The 27094-nt window shown below is 38.9% G+C and overlaps 1 protein-coding gene across 1 annotated transcript; it reads right to left on the reverse strand.

Moving 5' to 3' along the window:
- NR1D2 (nuclear receptor subfamily 1 group D member 2) lies at positions 1-26453 on the reverse strand. The gene is made up of 8 exons (XM_060781924.2): positions 26105-26453; positions 14363-14623; positions 11208-11296; positions 10021-10165; positions 8644-9302; positions 6961-7146; positions 5660-5870; positions 1-3857 (listed from the first exon to the last, which is right to left on the reverse strand). Exons 1-8 carry the CDS (start codon positions 26118-26120, stop codon positions 3661-3663), a joined length of 1764 nt encoding a protein of 587 aa, XP_060637907.2. The 5' UTR covers positions 26121-26453; the 3' UTR covers positions 1-3660.
- Positions 26454-27094: the final 641 nt, after the last annotated feature.

Genomic DNA, 27094 nt, shown 5'->3' on the forward strand with positions numbered 1-27094 from the left:
TATTCTTTTCCAACATAATGCCCATATTTAATCTTTTAGAACATGTAAAACAAGAGGTAAAAAAACTTTTAGTTTCATACAGTACATTTTTGTAATCTCTCAACAATGTCCCCATCCAGGGCACTCAAAAGTCTGGTATGAAGTATTTGTCAGTATTTTTACCAGGGATATAACCAGCAACACAGTAAAGCATAGCTCATGATAAATGGCTTCTCGAGATATAAATCACTGTAAATTCTGGAAGTTGGGGGCACAGAAAAATATCTCCTTCCAATGCTTCCCAGTAGCATAGAAAGCCTGGGAGTAGCTCATGCTTCATTTCTTCTCTACATAAAGTTTCTCCAGTTTTCTAAAAGTTAATCCTAACATAAGAAAGAGCCTCTGTGGCTCTTTCCAGTACCCTGTTACTGCCACAGCTCCTCTAATGCTGCCAACGTAATGACAGTGTTGGGCGTTCAGCATTTATACAGAGGTGATATTCTTTAAATAAGTTGAGCTTGGATTTAGAATTTGTTAAAATTCAAAAATGGAAAGTTTCTGCAACATGCAGGAACATGTTATTTAATATGAAATTGATTGAATATCACATAATGTAATTCTATCTGCATATATATGGAACTATTGCTTTTAAAAAATAAGCAATACTTTACGCAGTACTGGTTATATTTCTCTACTGGCTTACTAATAAATGTTAAGACATCATATATTTAGGATAGAGACTTCTATAAGCCTAGAATCAAAACTAAATTTCTTTTTTGTATTTTTTAAGTAGAATCAAAATTTAACCTAGTTTTTTGTAATAAAAAATATTGTTTCTCAGTTATTCCATATTCTACCAAGTGAACATTGTTTGAAAGAAAAAAAAATCACTACCAGATAATCTAAATGGAAATGGTAGTGATATATATTAGTCACGGTTTTATTTGCAGAGAACACATGCAGTTTCTCATTGACTGCTGAATGTTGACATAGAACCTCTTAAAAGCAATGCATACAAAATATTTATTTATTTCTGCTCTAATAGGAACTAAATCTACCTTCTTTATTTACCCTATATACTCATGTATCAACCTAGAACTTTTAGTCCAAAAAGTAACCCAAAACATGGGTCAGTGTCAGTACTTACTTTATTTTTTATCAAAAAAGAAACCACCCCCTTCTCTGAGTAGAGTGATGAAAAAGCTTAGTCAGTCTCAAGAGGACCGGAAAAAAAAATTACAAATTCCCCTCCACTCTTTCTGCTATGGCACCACTCCTGGCATTTTTGAATGCCTAGGTGGGAAAATAGTGATGGTGGCCGGGCGCATGGGGGGGGGGGGGGCTCCCAGGTCAGCACTGGTGCTTTCCCCTCTCCAGAGATGACCCTCTAATTATCCACAGGCCATATCAAAATCTTTGACCCCAAACCGGCCCTCTACTTATACATGAGCATATACTGCAAGAAGGGAGGATGTTTCTATGAGTAGTCTAGTGGAATACCAGGCTTAAGCCAACGTCTGTCAAACTCATGACACTTTAGTTATTCACATAAACTTAATCAAAGTGTAGGAAATTCAAGACTGTACCTTTAGCAAGGGATAAAAAGAAGCAACAATCACATAAAATGCCAAGAGTGTAAGCAAAATGTTCATTTTTTTTGTTTTAGTTGAAGGAAACTTTGGAGGGCTGCACTTGGATAGCCATAATTGAATCATAGCAATCAATATAGTCATGATGAACATAAATCCTCTTGATTTCAGTTGATCCACCCAAATATAACTTCGTCTGGATCCATCCCTGAGCATTTCTCAGTTTCATACTATGAAACATCATGGCTATAATATAATATTCTGGCACACAAAGTGCCACTGTGCATATATTCCCAATTCTGGGAATTATATTAATTTGGAAGGGGGGGGGGGGTAAAGTGGCATAAAATATAGACAAATGGGCTTAATAACTATCTACCAGACCATGGTTGTGTGTCACAAAATAAACTGAATAATGATTTGCCACTCTAACAATATACATGGGAATCCCCCACCTCCTGGCTCTAAATAAATATTATTAAGAGGCATGAACTGCACCTCACAGTTTTGTTTCTCAGTTTTGTGCAGAATTAAAATAGCATATAGGTGTAGTGTGAATTATATGATTCATTAAACACACACGAATATGCAACAAAGATATTGATAGTCTCTTTGACATTTTTCAAGAGAACTGCACTTATTCTTTCAAGTGTCCAGCAGCATTTAAGTGCTTATTAGCACAGAACAATCTTGATTTTTTTAAAAAAAATCATTCTAGTATAGTTTCTTTCTTTCATTTAAATGTTTGATTTGACAGGCTTCCCATTTAACTTCTGATATTCTAGTAGTTCATAATCTAACAAAATCAGCATATCACCTTCAACCTAGAATTCTCTGAGCAATCTGAACTCTCAAGACATTTCATTTCAAATAGTACACTACCAATCATTAGATTTGGTTAACTTTCCCACAGTTGAAAATACTGTGAAGAAGTTACAGCACATCGGGTTGTTGTGTGTTTTCTGGGCTGTATGGCCATGTTCCAAAAGCATTATCTCCTGACGTTTCGCCTGCATCTATGACAGGCATCTCAGAGGTTGTGAGGTCAGTTGGAAACCAGGAAAATTTAGTTTATATATCTGTGAAATTATATCCAGGTTGGGAGAAAGAACTCTTGTCTGTTTGAGATAGGTGTGAATTCCAGACAATAAACAATAAGGCTGAGCTAATCACCTTCCAACAAATGATTCCTCCGGTCAGTAAGAAGCCAGACCTTGAAAACTGCTAGGCCACTAAATGCTACTCAAGGTAGCCAATTGCTACATTCACACCTGCCTCAAACAAGCAAGAGTTCTTTCTCCCACCTTGGACATTCCGCAGATATATAAACCCCATTTTCCTAGGTTCCAACAGACCTCACAACCTCGGAGGATGCCTGCCATAGATGTAGGTGAAATGTCAGGAGAGAATGCTTCTGGAACATGGCCACAGTCTGGAAAACACAAAACAAACCCAGTGATTCTGGCCATGAAAGCCTTCAACAATACATTATAGCACATCATTCATTTAGAACTATTTATATACATTCACACAACTATGTACATACACAAAGTATTTTATAGAACTGTAATGCATCCAATATCTCTGCTTAAAAAAATCTCTCTGTGTGCTTCAGTTAAGATAAGCAAACTGTTACACATCAAGACATCTAATGAAGTTTTAGAGATTCCTATCCAACTAAGATTTGATGTTCAAAAAGGGGGCCATATTAAATCTCTCTCTATAAGTCACTGAAGTGTCATTATCCTGACATTCTGTTTTCTACATATGGGTGTGTGCATTTTTTATTTTATAGCTGAAAAACTTGGTTATTTTTGTTGTAGGGGCACAGATTGTAACAGTCAATATCCATATGACTATAGAGATATCTTCAGCTTTAGTGCAAATGGGGTTGCTTAGGATAGTCATGAATGATTAAAAAAACAGTGAATCTGAGGTGCTATTGCATGTTAACAAAACATCTACCCATGAAACTGTCAGCAAGTTCTCCTCCTCCACAAGACTTACATACAGACATAAATAAACATTTGAGCACAAAACACACACACACACAGTTTATTGAAAGTCCATTCTATAAATAAGAGGTAAAAATCTACGGGTGAACTTTAAAGGCTAGGAGTTCCTCAGAGTGCATGTTATTCAAGGAACGCAAGTCAGGCAGTTTTAAAAGCAACTTTGTAAATGTAGAGGCTTCGTTTGGATGATTTTTTGTGATTAAGGTCCTGAGTGCACGGATAAGCGTCTCCTGCAGCGCCTCCACGGAGTTGACATTTTCGATTCCTGATCGTTCTAGACAAAAGGAGTGGAAGTAAGACTGTGATTTTGTTTGCATCTTAATACTTCAATGATCAAAAACATGGTTGTTCATCAATTTAAAGCAGCTGGGAGCCGAAACAGGAAACATAGCAAAAGAAAAAGAATATGAGGCATATTCTAGTTATTACATGCTTATGTTCTCAGTGAAGCATTGTTTAGCAAAACACTCTGGGATCCTAATGTAAGATAAATAATAATCCTGGATAAGCAAAATTACAATTTTCACTGGTGAAGGAAACATTTGAACTGTGATCCAATGTTCTGGTGGTGGTATCCCCATTTTTCTCTGTCAACAAGAATATATATATATACAGATTGTTTTTTGTAGGCAGCCAGATAAAAATCAGAAATATGTTTTTCTTTGGTATATTGTAAATTATTTAGGAATCCAGCAGTCCTGTGCCTTTCTGACAGGAGAAATTTTGTGGTATACAAACAGGAAAAGGATCTATCTGTTCAAAGTATATGGTGCAATTTTAGAAGCTGGCACACAGACTAGTACTACATTATGGAAACAGTTAAGGACAACCTCGAGATTAATGCAAGGTCTAAATTTTTTATGTTGTGTCTGTGATAGTTGTTTTATAGTTTTAATGGTTTTAATCTATTGTCATATGTGGTTGATTTCATATCTGATGTTTTTATACATGTGAGGCATTGAATTTTGCAATTGATTATGTTGTGAACTGCTTTGAGTCCCCCCAGGGCTGAGAAAAGTGGTATATAAATGCAATCAAATAAATAAATAAATAACTGTATTAACTAAAGCAAATGATTAGAAGTCATGCCGTTTGACATATAAGAGCGCTCTCTCTCTCTCTCTCTCTCTCTCTCTATATATATATATAGCACCAAATATGTATGAGAACATGAACAACATATAATGTTTTAAAGTAAATGCTCACTGGACCTATTTGTATGTCATATACTCCTGTTGTACAAAGCTCAATGCAGATGACTGTAGAAATAATTAGATATAAAATTAAATATGAAATGCAAATCTCAGTGTATACGCTTAATATAAATTCGCACACAAATTCGTGGCAAATATCAATTATAATGCATAATGCATTTTATGTTCCCTTAAAACAACAACTCACAAAGATTATAGAACAAGCATTGACAAACATTGGCCCTCCTGGTGTTTTGGACTTTTAACTCCCACAATTCTTAACAGCCTACAGGCTGTTAGGAATTGTGGGAGTTGAAGTCCAAAACACCTAGAGGCCAAAAGTTTGCCCATACCTGTTACAGAACCTTTTTTAAAAGATGGCAATCCTAATGCTGTTTCCTAATGTCATCTGAGCTCCAACATTTTGTAAGCATTGCTGAAAAAGATATTCAAAAATCAACATGCAGAAGTATTACACAGAATGAAGGATATCAAGTCAAAATGTAGTAGTGAGTTAGTGTGATGTAGCTTTTTGAGCACTGAAATATGACTCTGGAGACCAGGTTCTGAATCTCCATTCAGCCATCAAAGATCCACTCAAATCAGACCACATACATTTCCCTGAATAAAAACCTTGCCAAGCCAAGAAAATCCTTTGATAGGATCACCTTAGAGTTGTCATAACTTGGAAATGACACAAGGGCACACAACAACAGGTAAAATATGTTATTTGCCAAAGGTTATGAAGAAGCTTCTTTCCTAACCCCATTAGTCAGATTTCATGTATTGTTGTAAACAAGAGAAAGGGCAGATTTTAATGTGGCTCTTTTGGGGAGTCAAGGGGATTTTGCTTTTTGGTATAGGCATAACTTTTATTTCTTACCGGCAGACACAAGGACCACTGCTGTAAACAAGCTCATTTCTTCATCACTAAGATTCAGGGCATTTAGCTTCTCACTAAACTCAAACATGGAGTTGAGCAGATCACCAGCCCCCATTGAACGCAGATCATCCAAACTGTATTTCTTTCCGCTAAGAAAGGTGATAGTACGATCCTTTGCATCAAATAAAGATGCAAACCTTACCATTAAAACCTGGTCAAAAGAAAAGAACAAATGTATTAATAATAGTAATATTATTTATTGATTTATTTCATTTCTACCCCGACTTTCTTGACCTGGGAGGGGACATAAGCCGGATTACAAAACAGGCAAAAATTAAGTGCCGCATAGGTAAACAATAAAACACATCTCATAAAAATATAAACAATCTAAGCATATGAGCAATTAAAACACATAACAATGTATCAAACAAATTAAAACAACAAATAAAATGCTGAGTCATGATCTCATGTTGAAATCATTTTCTAAAATCCATAGTCCATTATTAAAAATTATACCACAGATTAGAAGATAATTGATTACTATGAGGATTTTCAGGATAGTCTGTAAACATCTATTACTTTTTGGGGGGCGGGGGGATAGTAGTTCGGATAAGGCAAAGTTTTAGAATGTGATTTGTTACAGTTCCATACAGCATAAAAAGAAATCGCTCATAAATAACATTAGTGAAAAATGAAATGTTGTTTCAGATCTAATGTAGACTATAGACCATAGAGGATTCGGCAGATCTATTGCAGAGCATGGAGTGGTCTAAATGCACCAAGGAGATTTGTAAGCAATGTAATTCAAAAGCACTTGCCAGCCCTTCCCAATGGAAAGGCTGTGCGAAATGAGAAAATGTTGGACTGGGGTGGTTTTAGGAAGGGGCATGTATCCAACAGCATGTGTTCTTCTCTCAACCCTTTCCCAAGAAAAGGACTGGTGGGAAAATGGGTTTGACCAGTGAAGGGGGTTGGCAATTATTGCTTTCGATTACGGCAGGAACGCCAGCCAAAAAGTGTAAACCTTTCCTTTAACTTCAGTACCACCACTCTGTATAACAATGAAGGTGAGAACCCAAGCAAAAAAAAAAAACGTTTGCAATACTTTCCACACAAGCAGTATGCAATGGCTGAAATCACCAATATGGTTCTGTTTATTCTATCAGTTGGAAATAACACAGGCATTAGAGAGGAGAAAACTGCCTTAGCAACATAAGTAAATATAGTCTAGCATCCTGTTAGATTTGCTTACATATAGAGCATTCTGTGTCAAACATACACCATGTATACAAGATATTCACCTCAAAGGTTCCAGCCTTTAGAAGATTTACTTGGTCATGCTGGGAAAGGTTTCGGAAACCTGGAACACGCTTGGCAAACTCCACCACTTCTTTCACTGCAGGTGTAAAGCTCATAGAAAACTCCTCCCAAACTTCATGACCAGATTTAGTTGGATCCACAAAAGGAGTCTTGTTCATCGGACAAACCTAAATAATTTAAATATATATAATCTTTAACATTGATTTCAAAGAAATGGGCCAAATTATCAGTTTCCAAATCCTCATGCAGACAATTGGTCTAGCATTTTAAAATATATAAGACTACTTCAAAATACTAGACTCTAATTAAAATTAAGTAGACTTCCTTGTTGAGAGTATAATTTTAAAAACCATCTTATGAACCAAAGTTAAGAATTCTCAATTCCTTAAAGTTGTTATACTAACAACTTATAACTTCATACTCTTTTACATACTGGTATTGTGAGTGTGTGTGTATGTGTGTATACACACACACACACAAAATTTGAAAATAGTATTGTGGACCTGACTACCATGTTTATGATTAAGGGCTCTAATTTCCTTAGCAGTTCACACTGCATTAGATACCAGCAAATTCCTATTAGCTACCTGACAAAATTTCGTGGAGAAAGTGGAGAAGGGACTTGTAGCACCCCAAGTCAGCTTCACACATGATGACTTTGTTAATTGTGGTCATCTTCCAAGCAGAAGACACAGGTGCAGAGAACCATGATCACTTCTGAAGGCTGTACAAGCAGTAACTTAGTTCTGAAATGATGTCTTCACTGCAGCACAATACAGTACACCTCTGAAGCAACCCCATATACACTTCTCAGGGCAGGTTGTTCCAGTTGAACTAGGGTTAAGAAAATATAAAGCAGACCAACATCTGCAAGACCTTATGTTCCCCATCACTATATTAAATTATAATTCAGAATTATGAGAATGATTTTATGCCAGTCTTTGGACTGTGTATTCACTCTTCTTTCAGCATAGTCAGAGTTTGGAAGTTTTTGCTTATATTTTGTATTAACAGTAGGCTGTCATGGCTTCAAAACCAGGATGTGCTTCCCCTTATAAATAGTAAATTGAAATAAACAGTCTTGAAACCATGGTTTATCAAGCTGCATTGTTTCAACCAACCACTGACAGCTCAGATGACAACTAAAGTGATACATCTAAAGCATACGCTTTCAATTACCTCCTTGGGGTTTCATTGCTGGGGCAGAGTTGTTTAAGCCCATTAGCTATGGTTTAGTATTATATATGAATGTGACCATTATCCAGTTTAAGAATAATTATGGCATGTGACTGCATGGACATCTAATAAACTGATTACTAGATATTTTGGTGAGGGCTGCTCTTCAGTTATGCATTTTTAATAATGCAAAGTCCTAGACATATTTTTATTTAGCACATAACACCACTTGCTTCTCTAGAAACTGTGGTCTAGTCTTACATCTCTGCAAATTGCTTCCTTTTCAATACTGATTCACTTCTCAGTAAGCAAACCTCTCACACTGCAAAACACTCCCTTCCTCCACATTCATTTTATGCTATTATTATTTCATTTAATCAATACAATGACCCTAAGGAGAAAAGATTCCTGACTCAGGTCACTGTCTTGAATCTATCCTTTAGAAAACTTTGCTAGCTACATGCAACAGAAAGTAACAATCACGGTACCAGATGCATCCTGCCTCCAGTGTTGTAAGAGTAGGCATTCATAGATTCATTTGGAGGAAAGCCGTTTTCAGGCATCCTGTTGCAACCTTTCAGGGGAAAGCCATGAGTGAAGTTCATAGAACTGCTGCTTGTGAAGCAAAGGTTACGCATGTTAGGATAATGCATATTGTTTCGCGCTTTGTATTGTCCATTGAAATGTTTCTCACTCCCACCATAATTGGTGCTGCTTATGTCACCATGATCAGGCTCACCACTAGAATTATATTGCTCTGTGTACTTGAGGATCCGCTCCCCGTTCTGGGACTGCACCACACTGGGAGGGTTTTCTGATTGTTCCTGGTTGTACATAAAGGTATCTTTATGGGCTCTGGTCACCATACCAATCACTTCTTCCTTTGCAATGTCAGAGGGGGGAGCAGAAAGAGGTGGAAGAAGGAGAGGAGGAGGAGGAGAAGTGCGGTTGGTAGTTTCCTCTTCTTGTTGCATTTTGGAGTTCAACTCTTCCTGAGGCAACAGTATCACTGGTTCTTCATTATCTTTTAATGTTTCGTTAGGCAAGTGATCACTGAATTGAGTATTCATCATGGTTTTCATGGCACTTTGCATTTCTATTAGCATCCTTTGTTTCTCACGTTTAGGAATCCGGCCAAATCGAACAGCTATCAAGAAGAAGAAGAAGAAAAAGAAGCTTTAAGGTAAAGGTGAAGATTTCCCCTTGACATTAAGTCTAGTTGTGTCCAACTCTGGGGGGGGGGGGTGATGTTCATCTCCATTTCCAAGTTGAAGAGCCGGCATTATCCATAGATGCCTCCAAGGCCATGTATCTGGCATAACTGCATGGAGCACTGTTACCTTCCCACCAGAGTGTTACCTATTGATCTACTCACATTTAATGCTAGGTTGGCAGAAGCTGGGGATAACAGCAGGAGCTCACTCCACTCCCCGGATTTGAACCACCAACCTTTTGGTCAGCAAGTTCAACAGCTCAGTGGTTTAACCCACTGTGCTACTGGGGGCTTTAGCTACTTGGTCAGCAAGTTCAAGAGGAAATGCCATAACAAATAAATAATTTTCTTACTTCCTCCCACAAACCAGGTAAATCAAGGGAAGTGTTTTGGATAACAGGTTTGTAAATAAAGACTGAAAGATTATGAAGATTATGTTTGTATTAGTGCAACATGGCACATAAAAGAATGCTGAAAGAAAAACGATTACTATCACATCTCATCAGTTCATGAAGCAAGATTTAAAGTTGTTTTAAAATCATCGTCTTGTTCACAACTCTATACTAGCATTTACAAGGACTTCCTTTTGAATGAGGTGTAAAAAGCACCAAAATCAGCTTTTAGTAGGTCACAGCTCAATACAGAAACATACCATCTCTTGACATCCCAACTGACAAACATTTTTTGAATCGGCACTGCTGACACCTGTTTCTGTTCATTCTCATTATGGAGCAGTTGTTATTTTTCAGGCACTTCTTGTATTGGATATTTTGCTGAATGCTTCTTCTAAAAAAACCCTGATAAGAATAAGCAAATGTGTTTCAGTACTTTTCTTCTATTTTTTGTAGGCACTTCACATGTACATTCCATTAACAAAAACTTGCATTTCAATATTGCAACTCTTCACTTATTTAAAATATATTAATTCTGCTTTTATTCCAGTTGCTAAAAGCAACATATACGACTTTTCCTTCTCATTCACTTTATTATCATTAAATACAAAAACAAAGGAATGTGAAGTAGTTAAGCTAAGAAATGTGCGTGAATGGCCCAATATTATTCAGTCAGTGAATGGCCTCAATGGGGGTTTGAATGTGGATCTGATATCCCAATTCACTACTGATCTATAGATCACACTAGACAGTTGGACTGAAACTTGGGAGATCCCATTTCAGGTACATGCTGAGCTATGAAACCAAGTGGGTGATCTTGGGCAAGCTACATTCTCTCTCCCTCACTGGGTTGTTGGGAAAATACAATGGGAAGAAGAGTTGTGTGCACCATTCCTCAATGCAAGAAACATAAGGTATAAATATGCATAGAAAATACATTTGGGGTTGATCAAAGTGAGAGGAGTATTGCTACTAAAATTGCACTTTAATCCAGATAGTCAAAGGCATCTGAAAATATTCAGCCCCAAACCTTATTCAACTACCCAAGAGGTGAATATCCAGAATAATGAGATTCACTTTGGAAAGCTGGTGCAGGCTGAATTTCTAATATACCATGGAATTATTTATTTATTTATTTATTTATTTATTTATTATTTATAATAATAAATAAATGTGCAAATACTAGATAAGACTTGAAAATAATTGACTACGTGTTATTTTCCTGATCACATTTCCCAAACGCTGGCCATTTAGAGGAGGGGAGTACAGGAAACAAATTATGGAAACTATACTTTTTATCTCTACATGAATGACTTTACATCTTCAAAATTGTACTTGGCAATTGGTCCATGGAGACATGCCTATATTTATAATAATTATATATAACATGATTAATTATTGTATAATAATGTAGATAATATCATAATTTAAATAGTATATATTTTACCTTGCAGCCTTCACAGGCATGGACGCCATAGTGGAATCCTGAAGCAACATCTCCACAGACTTTACACAGTAGCACCATGCCATTAAATTCTACAAATATAAACAGTAGCATGAAAACACACACACATATCTGATTTACATTATATAAACAGTAGCATGAAAACACACACATATATCTGATTAAAAAATGAAAGGTACCATGAATGAGACTAATTCTAGACAAAAAGACAAAAAATAAAATTCAGAATGCCCCTCGCCAAGTAGCTGTCACTTCTTTTGGTTTTCATTCATTCAAACAAATACAAAAATATGAATTTATATATAGACTTCAGCAGTTGGTTTAAACTGGCATGATTTTAAGTAAGATGATACCTTGTTACCTAGATTTCACCTCCCAACCAGTTGCCCTCCAGGTATGTAGGACTACAACTTCCATCATTTGTAACCAGCACTGCTATGCCAGTTTTGGGGTGATGACATTTGTCAAATACACTGGAAGTGTGACTAGTTGAGGAAGTTTGATGATATGTTGCCCTCCTTTGTGGCAGCAACAGCCAAGATACTTGGGGCCCATTGTCCACGGTCTGTTCCAAAAAATTTCACTTCATATTTTGTTGACTCAGACTTACAGAAGCAAATCCAAATGAAATCACTAGGCCCACTTTGAATGAACTGAACTTTCATAAATGCTGCCTTACCAATAGATTGCCTGTAGTTAGAACTAACACTCAACTGAGGCCATTGTTAGTCATCAACACGACTTACTGGAGAAGATAAAATTGCTTGGATCAACTCAATAGAAGAGACATCTGTTCTGTGTCACAAATCATTACAACAATATTAGCACTGTGGTGACATTATGGTTAGCCCTCTGGATCCATGACATATGAATCCCTGATATCCAGCAACTGAGGATCCCCATGGACCATATTAGTAAATGTTGGCAATATAAACGTGAACACACTGAAGTGTAGCCACCATCTAATAATATGGGGCATGATCATATTTTTTCATATCCGCAGCAGGTCTCAGAACTGAAACAGGCACACACTGGATACAGTGGGATTACTGTATGTTGTAATGCCTGCATTAACCATGGTGGGAGTGATGAAACCATGCAGACACTGTTTGTCAACATCTCCCAGTAGTTATAAACTGCACAGGCAATGGTTCAGGATGCTGGAAGCAGCAGTCTAACAAAACCTGGAGGGCTATATGATTCCATCCCCTGCAGTACACACACTAGTACAAATATATAGGACTCAACTCTTGATAGATGATTTATTGTATTGTTTATATGATGCTTTTAACTTAGTCGGTCTGAGGTTATTTGAAAATTATATTCTTTGGCAATATTTTACTATCCAGTGCACCCACATATACATTACCAAAAGCCTTTTAGAAACTCGGTGAAAATTATATTTGGTGTTGCTATTGTAACTTATTGGAAAATTTTACCCATAAGTCATGTTGAAAGGACAAATATAGTAAAAAATTAAATATTAAAGAACCAATAGTTAGAAAGATTATCTGTAGAATAAACGGAAATAAAAACAATAATTTCCAGTATCTTGTGTTTAACTTGCTGGTCCCTGGAAAAAAAGATGTAATTTAGAAAGATTGCTAATAAGCTACTAAATTATCATTGAAATAAATTGAAAAGAACAGATATGGGTTGTTAGATGCAGTAAGTAAGACAGGAACTATTTACTAACAAGCATTAAAATATTCATGCTTACATTTTATGCTTCTCATGTTCTATTACTTCTGACACCAGTGTAACAAATATATTTTAAATTATAAATCAGAACTACAGAGCAAAGATATTAATGTCCTGTCTCAAGGTCACTGTTACTTTAATCTAATATTATGAGCATGTTAGTATTTATGTAATGCAAAGCTGCAGGCAATTGCTGAATGGGAGAGCACATGGACCGCATGCATGAGATGGTCTTGGATCTCATCCATGGTTTCGCTATGATAAAGTACCAGGTGATGGAGAACCCTCCTTGGTGCTGTTTCCAACAAGATTACACAGTAATGAACACATAATCTGAACTTGTGTGGGACAACTCTGTATGTTAAAAGCAAGAAGATTTGGGTGCCACTGGAGTGAATTTTACATTGTGCAAAATTAATTTTAAATTACTTTACTCTGAAGAAATCTCAATTAAGACTTACAACATATCTTTGATTTATAAAACTACGTGTCTGGGGGGTGGTTTTGGAGTGACACTACTTCTTTCCCAATTTGATACCAGCTTTGATTCCCTGTTGGGAGATTCTGAATTCTCAAATCTGTGAGCAATGAGTTGCATTTTATAATTCTTGGGGATTTTTGTTTTCCCACTGCAAACACAGTCTGCAGTACGATCAAAATCCAGATACTTTCAGTTTGGGGTTTTGCTGCAATTTCCAATGAGAATTAATTGAGTTTTTAAATAAGCAGTCATTATACAACTCATGGGGGGAAACAGTGTTTTTGATTGGGATACTAAGCTTGGGTGGGTGAGTGGGTTGGGGGTTCCTTTTATGATCCAGTCTTGACTTCAAACTTACTTGTGGGCCCCAGGACAACATGGCCTGTTGGCACCACTTTGCACTGTGAGGCAGGAGCTCCAGTTTGCCAGAGGTTGAATACCAGAGCTACAGTCTATCTAGAAGGAAGGAAGTTAGAGGTTAAGTGCTGAAGATTAAGTGCTACAGGCTCAAGGCAGTGGATGCTGTCAGGCCTCAAATATCATATTTATTTAGTGCAAACACAGAAAGGGAAGGTTTGGGTGTCACATTTACCGATACATATTTTGGAAACTAAGAATTCACCACACAGATCTTCCACTCACCCCTTCTATGGTTGACTATGCCACTATGTCTAAATTGGGGAATGCAAATTAGGCTGGCTTCCAAGGTATAATAAGAAGCAATGACTTTTGAGAATTTTTCAAAAACCTGATTTAGGGTCAGAACCAGGTTAGACTCAATTCAGACATAATATTCAACCATGGAAAGGAAGATGGATTTCACATATGGGAGACAAGGGGAAGAAGGGAGTTTAAAACACATCCCAAATCTCCAAACCATAGATTGAAGACTAGGAAGCATGACGCATGGACCCACCCTAAGTGAAGAAGTAGCTACGGTTACAAGAATACATACTTGTAAGTCCACTGTGACCCTTGATCTGTCCTTTTAGATTTGACTGGTTTGCTTTAATTCGATCATCTAGTTGATCACCCTTTGTGGCTTCTTTACAGACTTCTATGTTCTTGATGTTGCAGCTGCTCTCCGAAGATGAACTGTTTGGAGATGTTGGGACAGGCGAAGAAGAGGACTGGAAGCTGCTCTCTGAGCCCTCGCTGTGACATGAGGCAGGGCTAGATGCTGAGCTTGAAGAACTGATGTAAGTGATCACACCACCTGCAAAAAGAAGGCAGGAATGAGTATGACAAACTCAAACCTCCATATTTGGGGGAAAAAAGTCAGCAAGTTTCTCTTCCTCAGACCCTTGTGCATGTCTTCTTAGTCTTCAGTATTAGATAATCATAAATATTGACCTGTCTTGCTTATTAAATTCAATCATTGCTCCCGCAAATCAAAAACAGTTAATCACGTTCCTTCATTCAAAGTGGTTGTAATTGGAAAGAACAAAATGTAAACCTAAGTAGCTTTACAAACTATTAGAAGAAAAGCTGGACCTAAGAAACCATAGGTTTTTGTTTTGTATGTCTATTGGGAAGCAGATACTATAACAATTATGAGCACTAATTAAAAAGAAATGAAAAGTGTAATACATAAATAATAAATTGCTCATAGCAGTGCTGCATGGTTAAAATTTTACTTATTTTACTTATACCCTAATTCTTGAAAACACCCCAGAATGGATTACATAGAGTTGCTAAACAGTCTCCCATGTGCTTTCAGAACACTCTCTAGGCATCAAAGGAACAGCACCCAACAAAAGGAAGAAAGGGACATCTCTTATACAAAAGGAGTTGATAGTTAAGGGACAGAAACGTTTCACTGAAGGGGGTATCCATAAAGACAGAGAAATGCGTAAGCAAGGGATCTGAGATAAAACCAGCAAGAATATAATGCCACAATTTGTCAATTTTCATTATTATGGGTGTATTGTTATGTTCAGGCATAGTATGTTTGTCTTTCATGTTTGGAATCTGCCCTGAATCCCTCCGGGGAAATACGGCTGAATATAAATAAAGATTGTTATTATTATTGTTGTTGTTGTTGTTGTTATTATTATTATTAGGGTTTTGACATTTTATGGTTACAGCATACATTCTTTTATAGTTTTAATGATTTTATATGGATTTTTATTATGTGATATTAAATGTTTTTAATTGGTATGTATGTATGTATGTATGTATGTTGTGGCAATCTGTACACTACCCTGAGTTGCCTTTGGGTTGAAAAGAGAAGGATAAAAAATCCTGTAAATAAATAATAAAATAATAAATAAAACCATCTCCACAGTTCAAATACTATAAATATATCACATTTGTACTGGTTTAACAATAAATGCATTGCCCCAAAAGTCCTGGGAATAGTAAATAAGTCTTTGGTGGAAATCCTTGGCTGTGCTACACAGCAGTTTCCATGATTATCTCTGGAAACCAAATGATAGTTAAACTTAAGTCTGTAATATAGGCATACCATAATGCCCCCTCCCCCCCCCCCCCCCAAACAACCTAAATAATGGCAACCTTTAGTGTTCACATCCTTCAGGTTTTCAGCAGGGTGAAGTTTCCTACACAACTTAAGTGCTTTTGAAATTTTTACCTGGTTATTCTAACCTTAAAAATAGAGTGAAAGCTTTAGAGCTCAGAGAGCTGCATCTTTATTCATTCATGGAAGATCCCTTTTTCTGCATACAAGTCCAATCACAGATGAGTGATCCCACAAGCAAACACAACTCTTAGAATAAATGAACTGTTCCAAAATAAATTTGCATATTTTATGGTTTCAGTATACTTTCCTTTACAACTCCGTCCCCCTACAAAAACCTTAGCTACTTAAATCTGTCTGATAATTGGTAAAAATGAATTCACACACCCTTGCACAATTTCCAAGTTTGCATATGACCTTTCTCTGGTTTTCAAATATACAGCTCAAATTCCAGGCCAAAAAACCTGTTTAAAGTACACTTTGTGTGAAAAGAAAGTTTCAGTGGCTGGAAGCTTTCATCCCATTAAGGTTGTGAGTTTGCTCCAGATTTTGGTGTAAAGGAACTGTCCAAGGTGCCAAAATCAATCTGAAGAGGCTGCACTTTGGACAGTCTAAAATACAAAGGAAACTCAACACATGACAATTGAAGTTCCGGTCATTACTATTAAAGAGAATGGCATTCTGTGGTCTAGTGGTTTGAGAACTGGGCTAGGACTCTGGAGAAAAGGTTTGAATCCGCACTTTGTCATGGAAACACACTGGTGACCTTGGGAGAATTGCTCTCTCTCTCTGCTCTGAACAAATGTTTCAACAACACCCCATGGTAGGTTTACCTTACAGTCACCGTAAGACAGAAATGCCTTAAGCAGCATTTCTCAACCTGGGGGTTGGGACCCCTGGAGGGTTGCAAGGGGGTTTCAGAGGTATCACCAAAGACCATCAGAAAACATCTATTTCTCATGGTCTTAGGAAACCCTTTAGCAGAGAAGGTTGAAGATCTCTCCACCTGTCCTCTCTTCCTTTTTGCAAACAGATGGCAAAAGCCCCCTTCCTGCTGTGATTGGCTAGCCTCTCAACTGGCCTCTCAGCCAAGGGGAGAGCTGTTTCTAAGACTCCAAGCGAGGAGGGGAGAGCAGGCGTGCTCTCCCCTAAATAATTTTCATTTCCTCCCAAAGCCCTCCAGTATTTTCTGTTGGTCATGGGGTTTCTGTGTGGAAAGTTCAGCCCAATTCTATCATTGGTGGGGTTCTGAATGCTCTTTGACTGTAGATGAACAATAAATCCCAGCAATGGCAACTCCCAAATGTCAAGGTCTATTTTTCCCAAATTCCACCAGTGTTCACATTTGGGCATATTGAGTATTTGTGCCAAGTTTGATCCAGATTCATCATTGTTTGAGTCTACTGTGTTCTGTATATAGATAAACTGCAACTCCAAAACTCAAGGTCAAAGCCCACAAAACCCTTCCGGTATTTTCTGTAGATCGTGGGAGTTCTGTGTGCCAAGTTTGGTTCAATTCCATCATTGGTGGAGTTCAGAATGCTCTTTGATTATAGGTGAACTATAAATCCAAATAACAAAATCAATCCCCTCAACCCCACCAGTACTCAAATTTGCACGTATCGGGTATTTGTGCCAAATTTGGTCCAGTGAATAAAAATACATCCTGCATGTCTGATATTTACATTTTGATTTGTAAAAGTAGCAAAATTACAGTTATGAAATAGCAACGAAAATAATTTTATGGTTGGGGGTCACAACACGAGGAACTGAATTAAGGGATCACGGCATTAGGAAGGTTGAGAACCACTGCCTTAAAGGCACACAACAAGATTTCAGTGGTATTGACACCCAAGTAAAAAGTTATACTGAATTATACCCTTATAATACAACTACTCAGATACAAGACTAATTAGAACAATGACACTTACTCTGGAGTATGCACAAACTTTAATCTTAAATTTCCTTTTGACACTGTAAGTGATTTTATAAAGATTTAATCCCATCTCCATAGGAAAGTCGGGGCATGGTTATTTCTTAAGAAAGGTTTTATTGAAGTAATGTATAAATCCTAACCTGTTCACTCAAGGGTTTATCTGAGATTGCTTTCCTACTATAAGAAATCTTTAGTTTATATATAATCCCATTAGCTTCAGTGAGAGAAGTGGAATCAAACCACAATAAAAAATGACACCGCAATGATAGGCTTTCAGAATGACACAGCAGAGGCAATGCGAAGAGTGGGAATATTCCAGTAATGCACTTGCTTCTCTAGATTAACACCAAACAAAAACTGGGAAGTTATAAATTCAATGGCTATTATAATAAAATAGAAGTAATGCATTTATTTAGGGGGAAAAGATCTGGAAAATAGTACTTGTTCTGCATAACTTTTTCTCTTTTGCTTTTGAAAACTGGAAAGATAACTATATACAGATCCGCTTACGTACCCTTTTGGATACATCACAATTCTACACAAAATGCATTATAAATACATATCACATAAATGCAGTTGAACGTAAAAAAAACATGTAATACAGAAGGCTATTTTTGAGATCTAAATAGTGGACAAGAACTTTGAAATGCACATTGGTACTTGGGGATTGTGGTTTTTCAAGAGTAGTTCCTCAGCTGAGGAGCTTTCCAAAAGCAGTTCATGATGTATAATGAGAGAATATATTGCTTGTCTTAAAAATCTTAAGTGCACTGGCCATCCCAAAATGAGCCCTATGTCCCTATATACAGAAAGTGCACAAAAATAGTACTAGCTTCCTACAACAAATGGGCATGCATTAAAATATAATGAAATGCAGAATTCCGATGCCAACGAACCAAAACATTTTGATTTCATACTTCATTGCATCTCCACATATGGATGTATCAGCAGTGTTCCAGAAGATTGTGTTGGACATACAGAAGGATATACATACAACACATTTATATATCTATACACATAATAAAAACCGTGAAAATATGTATGTGTGTATGTGGCAGTGGTGTCCACTTACACATACTAGCTCCTACTTCCACAAATAGCTATAACTCCCAACACTCAGGGGACATCAATGGCACTTTCTCCAATGACATTGCAGGTTATAGTGAGCACCATGAACATGTACAAGAGCCCTGCCAATGTTCTCCACAAACACAATACAGCCCACCACCCAATGAAGGCTTTCATACAGGACCATTACATCTTAGATTTTATGCGTTTCCTCCACCACAGACATCCCAGTGTTTCTGACTCTCTCCACTGATGTGAAATTTGCATGATCCCACCCACTACCTCTACCTTAACCCTTTCCTATTATTTCCTATGGCACACAGCAAACAGAGGAAGTGATAAACAACTGGACATACTAGAGAGGTTTGGGAAGAGTTCACCATGATTTATAAATACTGGGATATATAGTTCATCTACAATCTAAAAGCACTCTGAACTCCCACCTATGATTACCTGGAACTAACTTGGCACACAGAGCCCCCATGACCAGGTCTTTGGGGAAAATTCACCTTGATTTGGGGAGATGTAGGTCACTTACATCCAGAGAGACTGTGAACCCAAACACCAATGGATCTGGACCAAACTAGGCACACATACCTAATATGACAAAATTTGATGACTTAAAGGGTTTGGATGGAATTGACCTTCCTTTCAGGGAGTCATAGTTCACCCACAACCAGAGAAACTATGACTTCCACTGATGATGGACCTGAACCAAACTTGACACACAGAACCCCCATGACTAACTCAAGCTACTGGAGGGGTGTCAGGAGTTGTAGTTTACCCTACAGCAAATGAGCACACTAAACCCCACTGATGATGCATCTAGAACAAACTTGCCCAACATAACAAACTTTAAGTACTGATGGAGTTTCTCAGGGCTAACCTGGCATGATATGAGTTGCAGTTCATTAACAACCTTATTAATTTTGTACAATTTAAAAATTAACTTTTTCAAATAACCCAGGCAATGCTGGGTCCCCAAGCTAGTTTATTATAAAAGTGAAAATATGTTTGTGTGTGCATGTGTGCATGTATATTGGTGAGTGATTTCCAAGAGAGCTCCCACTTCCAGAGAGCACTGTGACTCCCGACAACGCCAGATCTGGACCACACTTGGCACACAGACCTCCCCCCCCCCCCCATGATCGACAGAAAATAATTGAGGGGTTGGGGGATTGATCCTGGATTATGGAAGTCACAATTCACCCCACATCCAGAGAGCACTGTGACCCCACTAACGATGGATCTGTACCAAACATGGCACGATTACCACCATGACCAACTTTAAATATTGGAGGGTTTGGGGGGGGGGGATTGATCTGGGATGATGGGAGTTCTAGTTCACCCACATCCTTATGCATTTTCTAATGGGAGCATTCATAAAGCAAACAATGACTATTTCTTCTAAATAGCATTACAAAAAGTAGTTTAAAAATAAATTATAGATAACAAAATGTCAACACATAAAAGACACAGGAAGTCTAAACATGAAACACAACTAACTGTAGCAATCAATTCTCAGTTGTATCTGTAGAAAGTAGAAGGTACTTATCTTCTGCAAGATGGAAAAAATTACTCATGAAACTCAGATGGCATATTTGGATAACCATCTAAAATTACAATGGAATATACATCCAAGTGTAGAACCCTTTCAGTGCATTGCATTGCTTTCAATGTGATGTGCATATAGCCACATTCTAGTAGTATTAGTCACACACACACAATTACATGTGGCAAGAGCTAGATGAGGGCACGTGTGTACAGAATGCTATGTATAATGGATATATATTCACACTCATTAAAATAGTTTAGGCACATGCTTTGGCAGGAAGTAATTATGTCATCTAGTAGTACTACAGACTAAGTGATAATTTAACATACAAAACACACAAACATTTGCAAGTGTTTGCAGTAGCCATATAAAGAAGGAGAACCACCTCTGAAGAAAGAACGGGTTGAATAATAGAAAGCATAAAATAAATGGACAATTTTAAAAGAGGAAACAAGCTGTAGAGTTGTTGAAGGATCTCTGCTAGGGCTAACACTGTTTTGATGCATTTTTGTCAATCATACAAAATTAATGATCTCAACACTAAATTATTCAGGATGGAGAAAACAAACTGTTTTAAGAAGAGGTCTAAAATGTTCTGTCCCCAAGCTACATGAATGGACAACAAAGCAGCAAATTAGACTTGTCATGATATTCAGCAAGATCTGACTGGTTATGGCCATTCTTAGGATCAGTTTAGTTTCAGCAGCAACACAGATGGCAAATTCTAGATTAGAAATCAAGAAAACAAGTGGTTTAGGCTTGTTTACATAGTGCTGCATCTCTCTTGTTCCCTTTTGTCTGTTTTTAGACTGTCAGGACAGACCTGGGAAACCTGTCCTTTACATGCAAAATACTCTGCACACATGTCTGGTGCTATGCAATAATCATTAACACACACACACACACACACACACACACACATTTATCTTAACTTTGGAATATGTGAACAATTTTGGTTGTCTCTTCTCAAAAGAAAAGGAGAGTCAAATTATCAAAAGGATTTAGACCTTTCGGGTTGGGGAGGTAGTGATGGTAAAGGTTTCCCCTTGACATTAAGTTTAGTCATGTCCAACTATGGGGAGTGGTGCTCATCTCCATTTCTAAGTCGAAGAGCCAGTGTGTGTAGACGCCTCCAAGGTCATGTGGCCGGCATGACTGCAAGGAGCACCACTACCTTCCCACTGGAGCGGTACCTTTTGATCTACTCAGATATAAATGTTTTCGAACTGCTAGTTTGGCAGAAGCTGGGGCTTACAGCGGGAGCTCGACCCACTCCCCAGATCTGAACCGCCAACCTTTCAGTCAGCAAGTTCAGAAGCTCAGTGGTTTAACCCACTGCACCACTGGGGGTTCCTTCAACAAGTGTTTTAGGCTTGTTTACATAGTGCTGCATCTCTCTTGTTCTCCTGTGTCTGTTTTTAGAGTGTTAGGACAGAATCTGGGAAACCTGTTCTTTACACGCACAAAACCCTGCACACATGTCTGGGGGAAAAAAGGTTGAGAAGCACTGCTCTATACTATGGAATCAAGAGAATTGTAGTTTGGTGAGGTAGTAGCACTATTTAGCAAGGAAGGCTGGATGTTCCGGCAAATTTTCAAGAATTATTAGTCCCTAGGCCCAATCCCTAGCTAGCCAGATATCACTCTGTCCTGCATTTCATCCACTTCCCCAGCCCTATAATATGCTCTTTTTAGTGTGTTTTAATAGGATTTGGGTATTTTATTATGCTTGTAGTTGTTTTTATTTTGTTTGTTAAGTTACATTTGGTTGTGTTATATTGTAGAATGTGTTTATTTTGAGGTAATTGATGTAATTGTCTGTATAGTTTTCTTCCTGGCAATTGAATGTTTGCCTTATATGTTGGAAACTGCCATGAGTCCCTTTGGGGAGAGTATATAAATAAAGTTGTTATTATTATTATTATTATTTTTAGGCTGAAGACCTTATCAAACTACCTTGCAAAACTACAAATCCCATGACTCCATTGTATTCTGCCAGCGTAGTTCAAGTGCAATCAAAAGTGTACTGATTATTCAATAGAGGAACCCAATTAGAAGAGATTTCAGATCTTTCCTTGCAGCTGCATTTCATATCATGTTACATAATCAACCTCTGATGTGTTCATTTAATAATTGCTGCTTCAGTCCATTTTTCTTTACTGATCTAGGAGTTTCCATTCTGCCAGCCCTCCCCTCCCCCTTCTTCTTCATTAGCAAGATTGGGAGAGAAAGAGCCATCTCCTCCGTAAGTCTTTCAGGAAATATAAAATCATGCTATTTTTCAGTCTCAAGCGAACTGCCCCACGTGTTATGTAATTTTCCAAGAAATCCGTACATGTGGCACCACCTGACTTTTCTCTATTCTGTGCGTTCAGTCATCAGCTAAGATGATTCCGCAACCCTCCTCTGGCCTGTTACGTTTCCAGTATCACCGGTCCCTCCACATGTGCAAACAGGCCTGTCGACTCAAGGCACATGGGCATGCACACACAGACACACACACAGGAAGAGCACCGCCTCACGCTCTGACCACAGAAGCAACCAGGTGATCTCCATCCTATAGAAAAGATCCACCCAGCAGGCAGCCAGCAGGGCACACAACGTGATCCTGAGGAAAGAGGCATTTCAACGGGAATGAACGCACACACACACTCACACACAAAACACTGTCCTAGATCAGACTCTGATGCTGAAAGAAAGAAATCTCAAAAGCTCTCAAGTTAAGTTAATAAACCTCACCAAAAACAACAGAACATATTTCAAAGAGTAAAGCAATACGATCTACTCAGAAGTACAACCAAATTCAATGGATCTTTATTCTCTCCTTGAGATTAAGCGAGTTCCGGAAGACAGCTTAACCTATTTAGAAAGATGTAATCACTTTGTCTCTTCATCTGGATGTCAGTATCACCCAAACGTCTTGCTTACATCTCTTTCTGCTACAGCTTACCCTAGTTCTATCCCCCCCTTTTTAAAAAAAACAACATTGGTATTTCTTACCTCTTTAATCCCAGTCTCCACCTAGCCATCTCTCTTTGTCTCTTTTAAGGAGGGATCAAAAGGAGATTTAGCGAGGCAAACCTCGTCTTTCTGAGAAGTATCTGCAAGGGAATGTTCTCCCAGGTGAGAACAGATGTGATTAAAGTAATCCTGCCCAGACTCTGATGGGAGTGAGTCCCAGTGACTCCAATGGGAATGGATTGCAAGTGTCGACGTAGCTATTTAAATAGGTCGGACTGGATGTCCCTTGCGGTGTACTTTGATTCTAAGAAGGAATATTGGTGACTACAGCTAGCATGGTGTTACAGCTAGCATGGTGTTGAGTACTGGATGAGGACTCTGGTGACAGTAGTTTAAATCACTTTGCAGCCATGAAAACCACTGGGTGAGTCACATGTCAGTGGCGCAAGGGGTTAAACCCTTATGCCAGCAGGGCTGAAGACCTACAGGTCAGAGAATTGAATCTGGGGAGAGCACAGAGCTCCCTCTGTCGGCTCCAGCTCCCCATGCAGGGACATGAGAGAAGTCCCTCACAAGGATGGTAAAACATCAAAACATCCGGGTGTCCCCTGGGCAACGTCCTTGCAGACGGCCAATTCTCTCACACCAGAAGCGACTTGCAGTTTCTCAAGTTGCTCCTGACAGACAAAAAAGGTGACAAATTTGGAGCCAAGCCCTCTGAACCCTTTAATTTCACAGGAAAGTGGGATGTGGAGAATCTAGAACAGGCCTGGGCAAACTTGGGCCCTCCTGGTGTTTGGGACTCCAACTCCCACAATTCCTAACAGCCTCAGGCCCCTTCCTTAAGTGGCTGCGGGGGGAAAGGAAGGGGCCTGAGGCTGTTAGGAATTGTGGGCATTGGAGTCCCAAACACCAGGAGGGCCCAAGTTTGCCCAGGCCTGATACATATACATACTAATTCTCCCCTGCTATGCGTTGCTGTGCCCCAGTCTGTGTATTTGTGTTTTGTGTGTGCATATATGTGTGTGTATATATTTGTGTATATGTGTGTTGATGTGGTTTTTGCAAATGCATTGTCATGGGTTTTTTTTTTTGCTTTTGAAGTCCCTTCCACTGTTTTTTCCACTGTTTTTATGAGTGATGGTCACTCATTGGTGTGATAAATGTATTCTGTCCAAATTTGGTGTCAATTCGTTCAGCGGTTTTTGAGTTCTGTCAATCCCACAAACGAACATTACATTTTTATTTATATAGATTGTGTGACTTTGATATCCGTGGATACTCACATCCCATTATATGTAATTAAGTTTTAAAAGGGTATTCCTTATAAAAAATGGGAAAACCAAGTTTTTTTTTTAATAAAACAATGTATTTGCAGTGGATAATGATATCCACGGATACAGATATCCGCGGATACGGAGGTCCGACAGCATAGGGTTGCACTGCAGGACCTCCGAGGATTCTAACCACGCCCCCTTTCCCTACGCTAGCGAGACTCATTCTATCCTGGCTCTATAAAGGGAGCCAATCGAACGCAAGGGCGGGGAGGGGGCGTGGCTTCCACGCGCTGTCCCCGCCCCCACGTGTCCCTGTCTCTTCACCTCCCTGGATGTAGGTCACCAAAACAAGAGCCGCCCGCCGCCGGCTTCACGTGGCCGCGCACGCGGTCTCCTGGCGAGGCCTCTCCGGCTTTATTATGTAATCTCGACGTCACAGCCACGACAGAGCCAATCAGGGCGCACGCCGCGCCGAACGTAAACAAAGAGGCGCACATGGCTCTGCCGGCGAGTCCATGTGAAGACAGGGAGGAGGAAGAAGGGCGAGAAGCAGTCCAAGCAAGGAAGTGGGAATGGGGGGAGATCTCGTTGCTTTTCAGCTACAACTATTGAGGGGCCTCACCCCGAAAATGTATCCCATGGATCATTAACCCTACTTCAATCCTACAATGAAAACAAAAGACTCCAACAGGATCAAAAGACATAAGGGACCAAGTCCACACTGCAGAATGAATGGAGTTTGACACCGCTTTGAACTCAGTTTGGCGAGAAAGTAAAGACTTTCTGTATATATTTCAGATTTAAATATTAATATCAAAAATACGTAGTATAATTTTGTGCTGCATTAGAACAGTAAAAACAAACATCACTTAAATAAAATAAGCATTAAATATTAAGTAACCAGAAAAATAAAATAAGGTGTAAACACTAAACTAATCTGGGAATCTGCTATGGCAACACATCTAATGAAGTGGTTTAAAACCAGTATTGAAAAAGATTAGGACTAAGTACGTCCCAGTCTCAAGACCCTGTCAAACGACTACACCTCCCAGCACCCCATAGCAATGAGCCAGAACAGCTGAAATGGGTCAAACTACATTAATCCCAATGCTTAGATGCACCCCTCTTCTTTCAATGCCACTTCTTTCTGGGATTTTAATACTTTTTTAAAAAAAATGTAACATTTTAGAATAATATAACATTCCAATTCATTTAATATATTAAATATTGAAAATCTAATAAATCAAAACATAATATAAATAATATTTAAAAGCAAATAATACGTAATAAATGTTTTTAAATAATTGATAATTGCCTCCATTGAGCTCCAATGGTTCCCAATGAGGCCACCTCTTCCTCTTTCAACCAATGCCTCTGTTAGAGTGTAGATTTCCCATGATCAGAAGGGACCCCACACTCACCTGCATTGAGCTCCATGGCTTCCCCCTTCTCTTGCTCTCGATCGTGGGTGGAGAAAGCGGCGGAGTTGGGGCGCTTTCCTTCGGGGTCCCCCTTCCTCCTCTCTCTCCTCTCTTTCTCTGTTAAGGAAGGAAGGGAGGAAAGAAAGGAGGGAGGGAGGCAGAGCCACTGCGGCAGCCGGGATCAAGGGAGGCGCCTGGGACCTCTGCGTGGCTCTGCCTCGTGGGTTGAGCAGAAATGAGGCTCAACCGCGGAGCTCTTTCCTGGAGAAGTTTTCTTGCTGAGCTGGCTCCTGCCCTCTCACTCCTGGAGCTGCTGCTCCCTCCTCCTCCTCTTCCTCCTCTTCCTCCTCCTCCTTCCAGGCAAAAAAGGAGGAGGAGGCTCTGACCCACGTGCCTCCCTCCTCTTCTCCCCTCCCCTCCTTTACCTGCCAGCCCCTTTCACCCAGTGGCACACTTTCCAGGGAGGGAAGGGGTTGTTTCTTGTAGACCCCAGTGGGCAACCAGACACGTGTCTCAAGCCCTAGAGCAGCCCATCCAAGGCAGGATGAAACAGAATGGCAGGCAGCCCCAGGAGGGTAGCAAATTGGGGTGGCTGAGCTGTCTCTGTTGGAAATAGCAACCTTCTTCAAGCCTCCACTAGTAATTTGTTTGTATATCATTCAGATAGCTTATTGTATTGTATTGTACTGACAATTTGTGAGCATCCTGTGGCTCCTCCGTGATGACAACAGTCTTGGACACCAATGGATCCCAAAGTGACCCATTTAAGGTGGAATCAGGTATTTATTTATCATGTCATCAGCAACCAGACCATTGTATTACATTTCTAACAAAACAAAACAAACAAACAGATAAAAAAAACCCCACAAATTTTGCAAACTTCGTAGTTGATTAAATGTCCTTTGACCAGTATCTGGCCACTTGGAGTGCCTCTGGTGTTGCCACAAGAAGGTCCTCCATTGTGCATGTAGCAGGGCTCAGGTTGCATTG

The sequence above is a fragment of the Anolis sagrei genome, chromosome 6 (genome assembly GCF_037176765.1).
Source record: "Anolis sagrei isolate rAnoSag1 chromosome 6, rAnoSag1.mat, whole genome shotgun sequence".
In the NCBI taxonomy this organism is placed as follows: Eukaryota; Metazoa; Chordata; class Lepidosauria; order Squamata; family Dactyloidae; genus Anolis; species Anolis sagrei.

Coding starts and splice junctions, on each gene's coding strand:
- NR1D2 (XM_060781924.2), bottom strand. Junction 11,297..14,362: donor GGGTCACAGTGGACTTACAA/GTATGTATTCTT, acceptor TTATATTTGTAG/AATTTAATGGCATGGTGCTA. Junction 5,871..6,960: donor TAAAGGCTGGAACCTTTGAG/GTGAATATCTTG, acceptor TCTTTTGACCAG/GTTTTAATGGTAAGGTTTGC.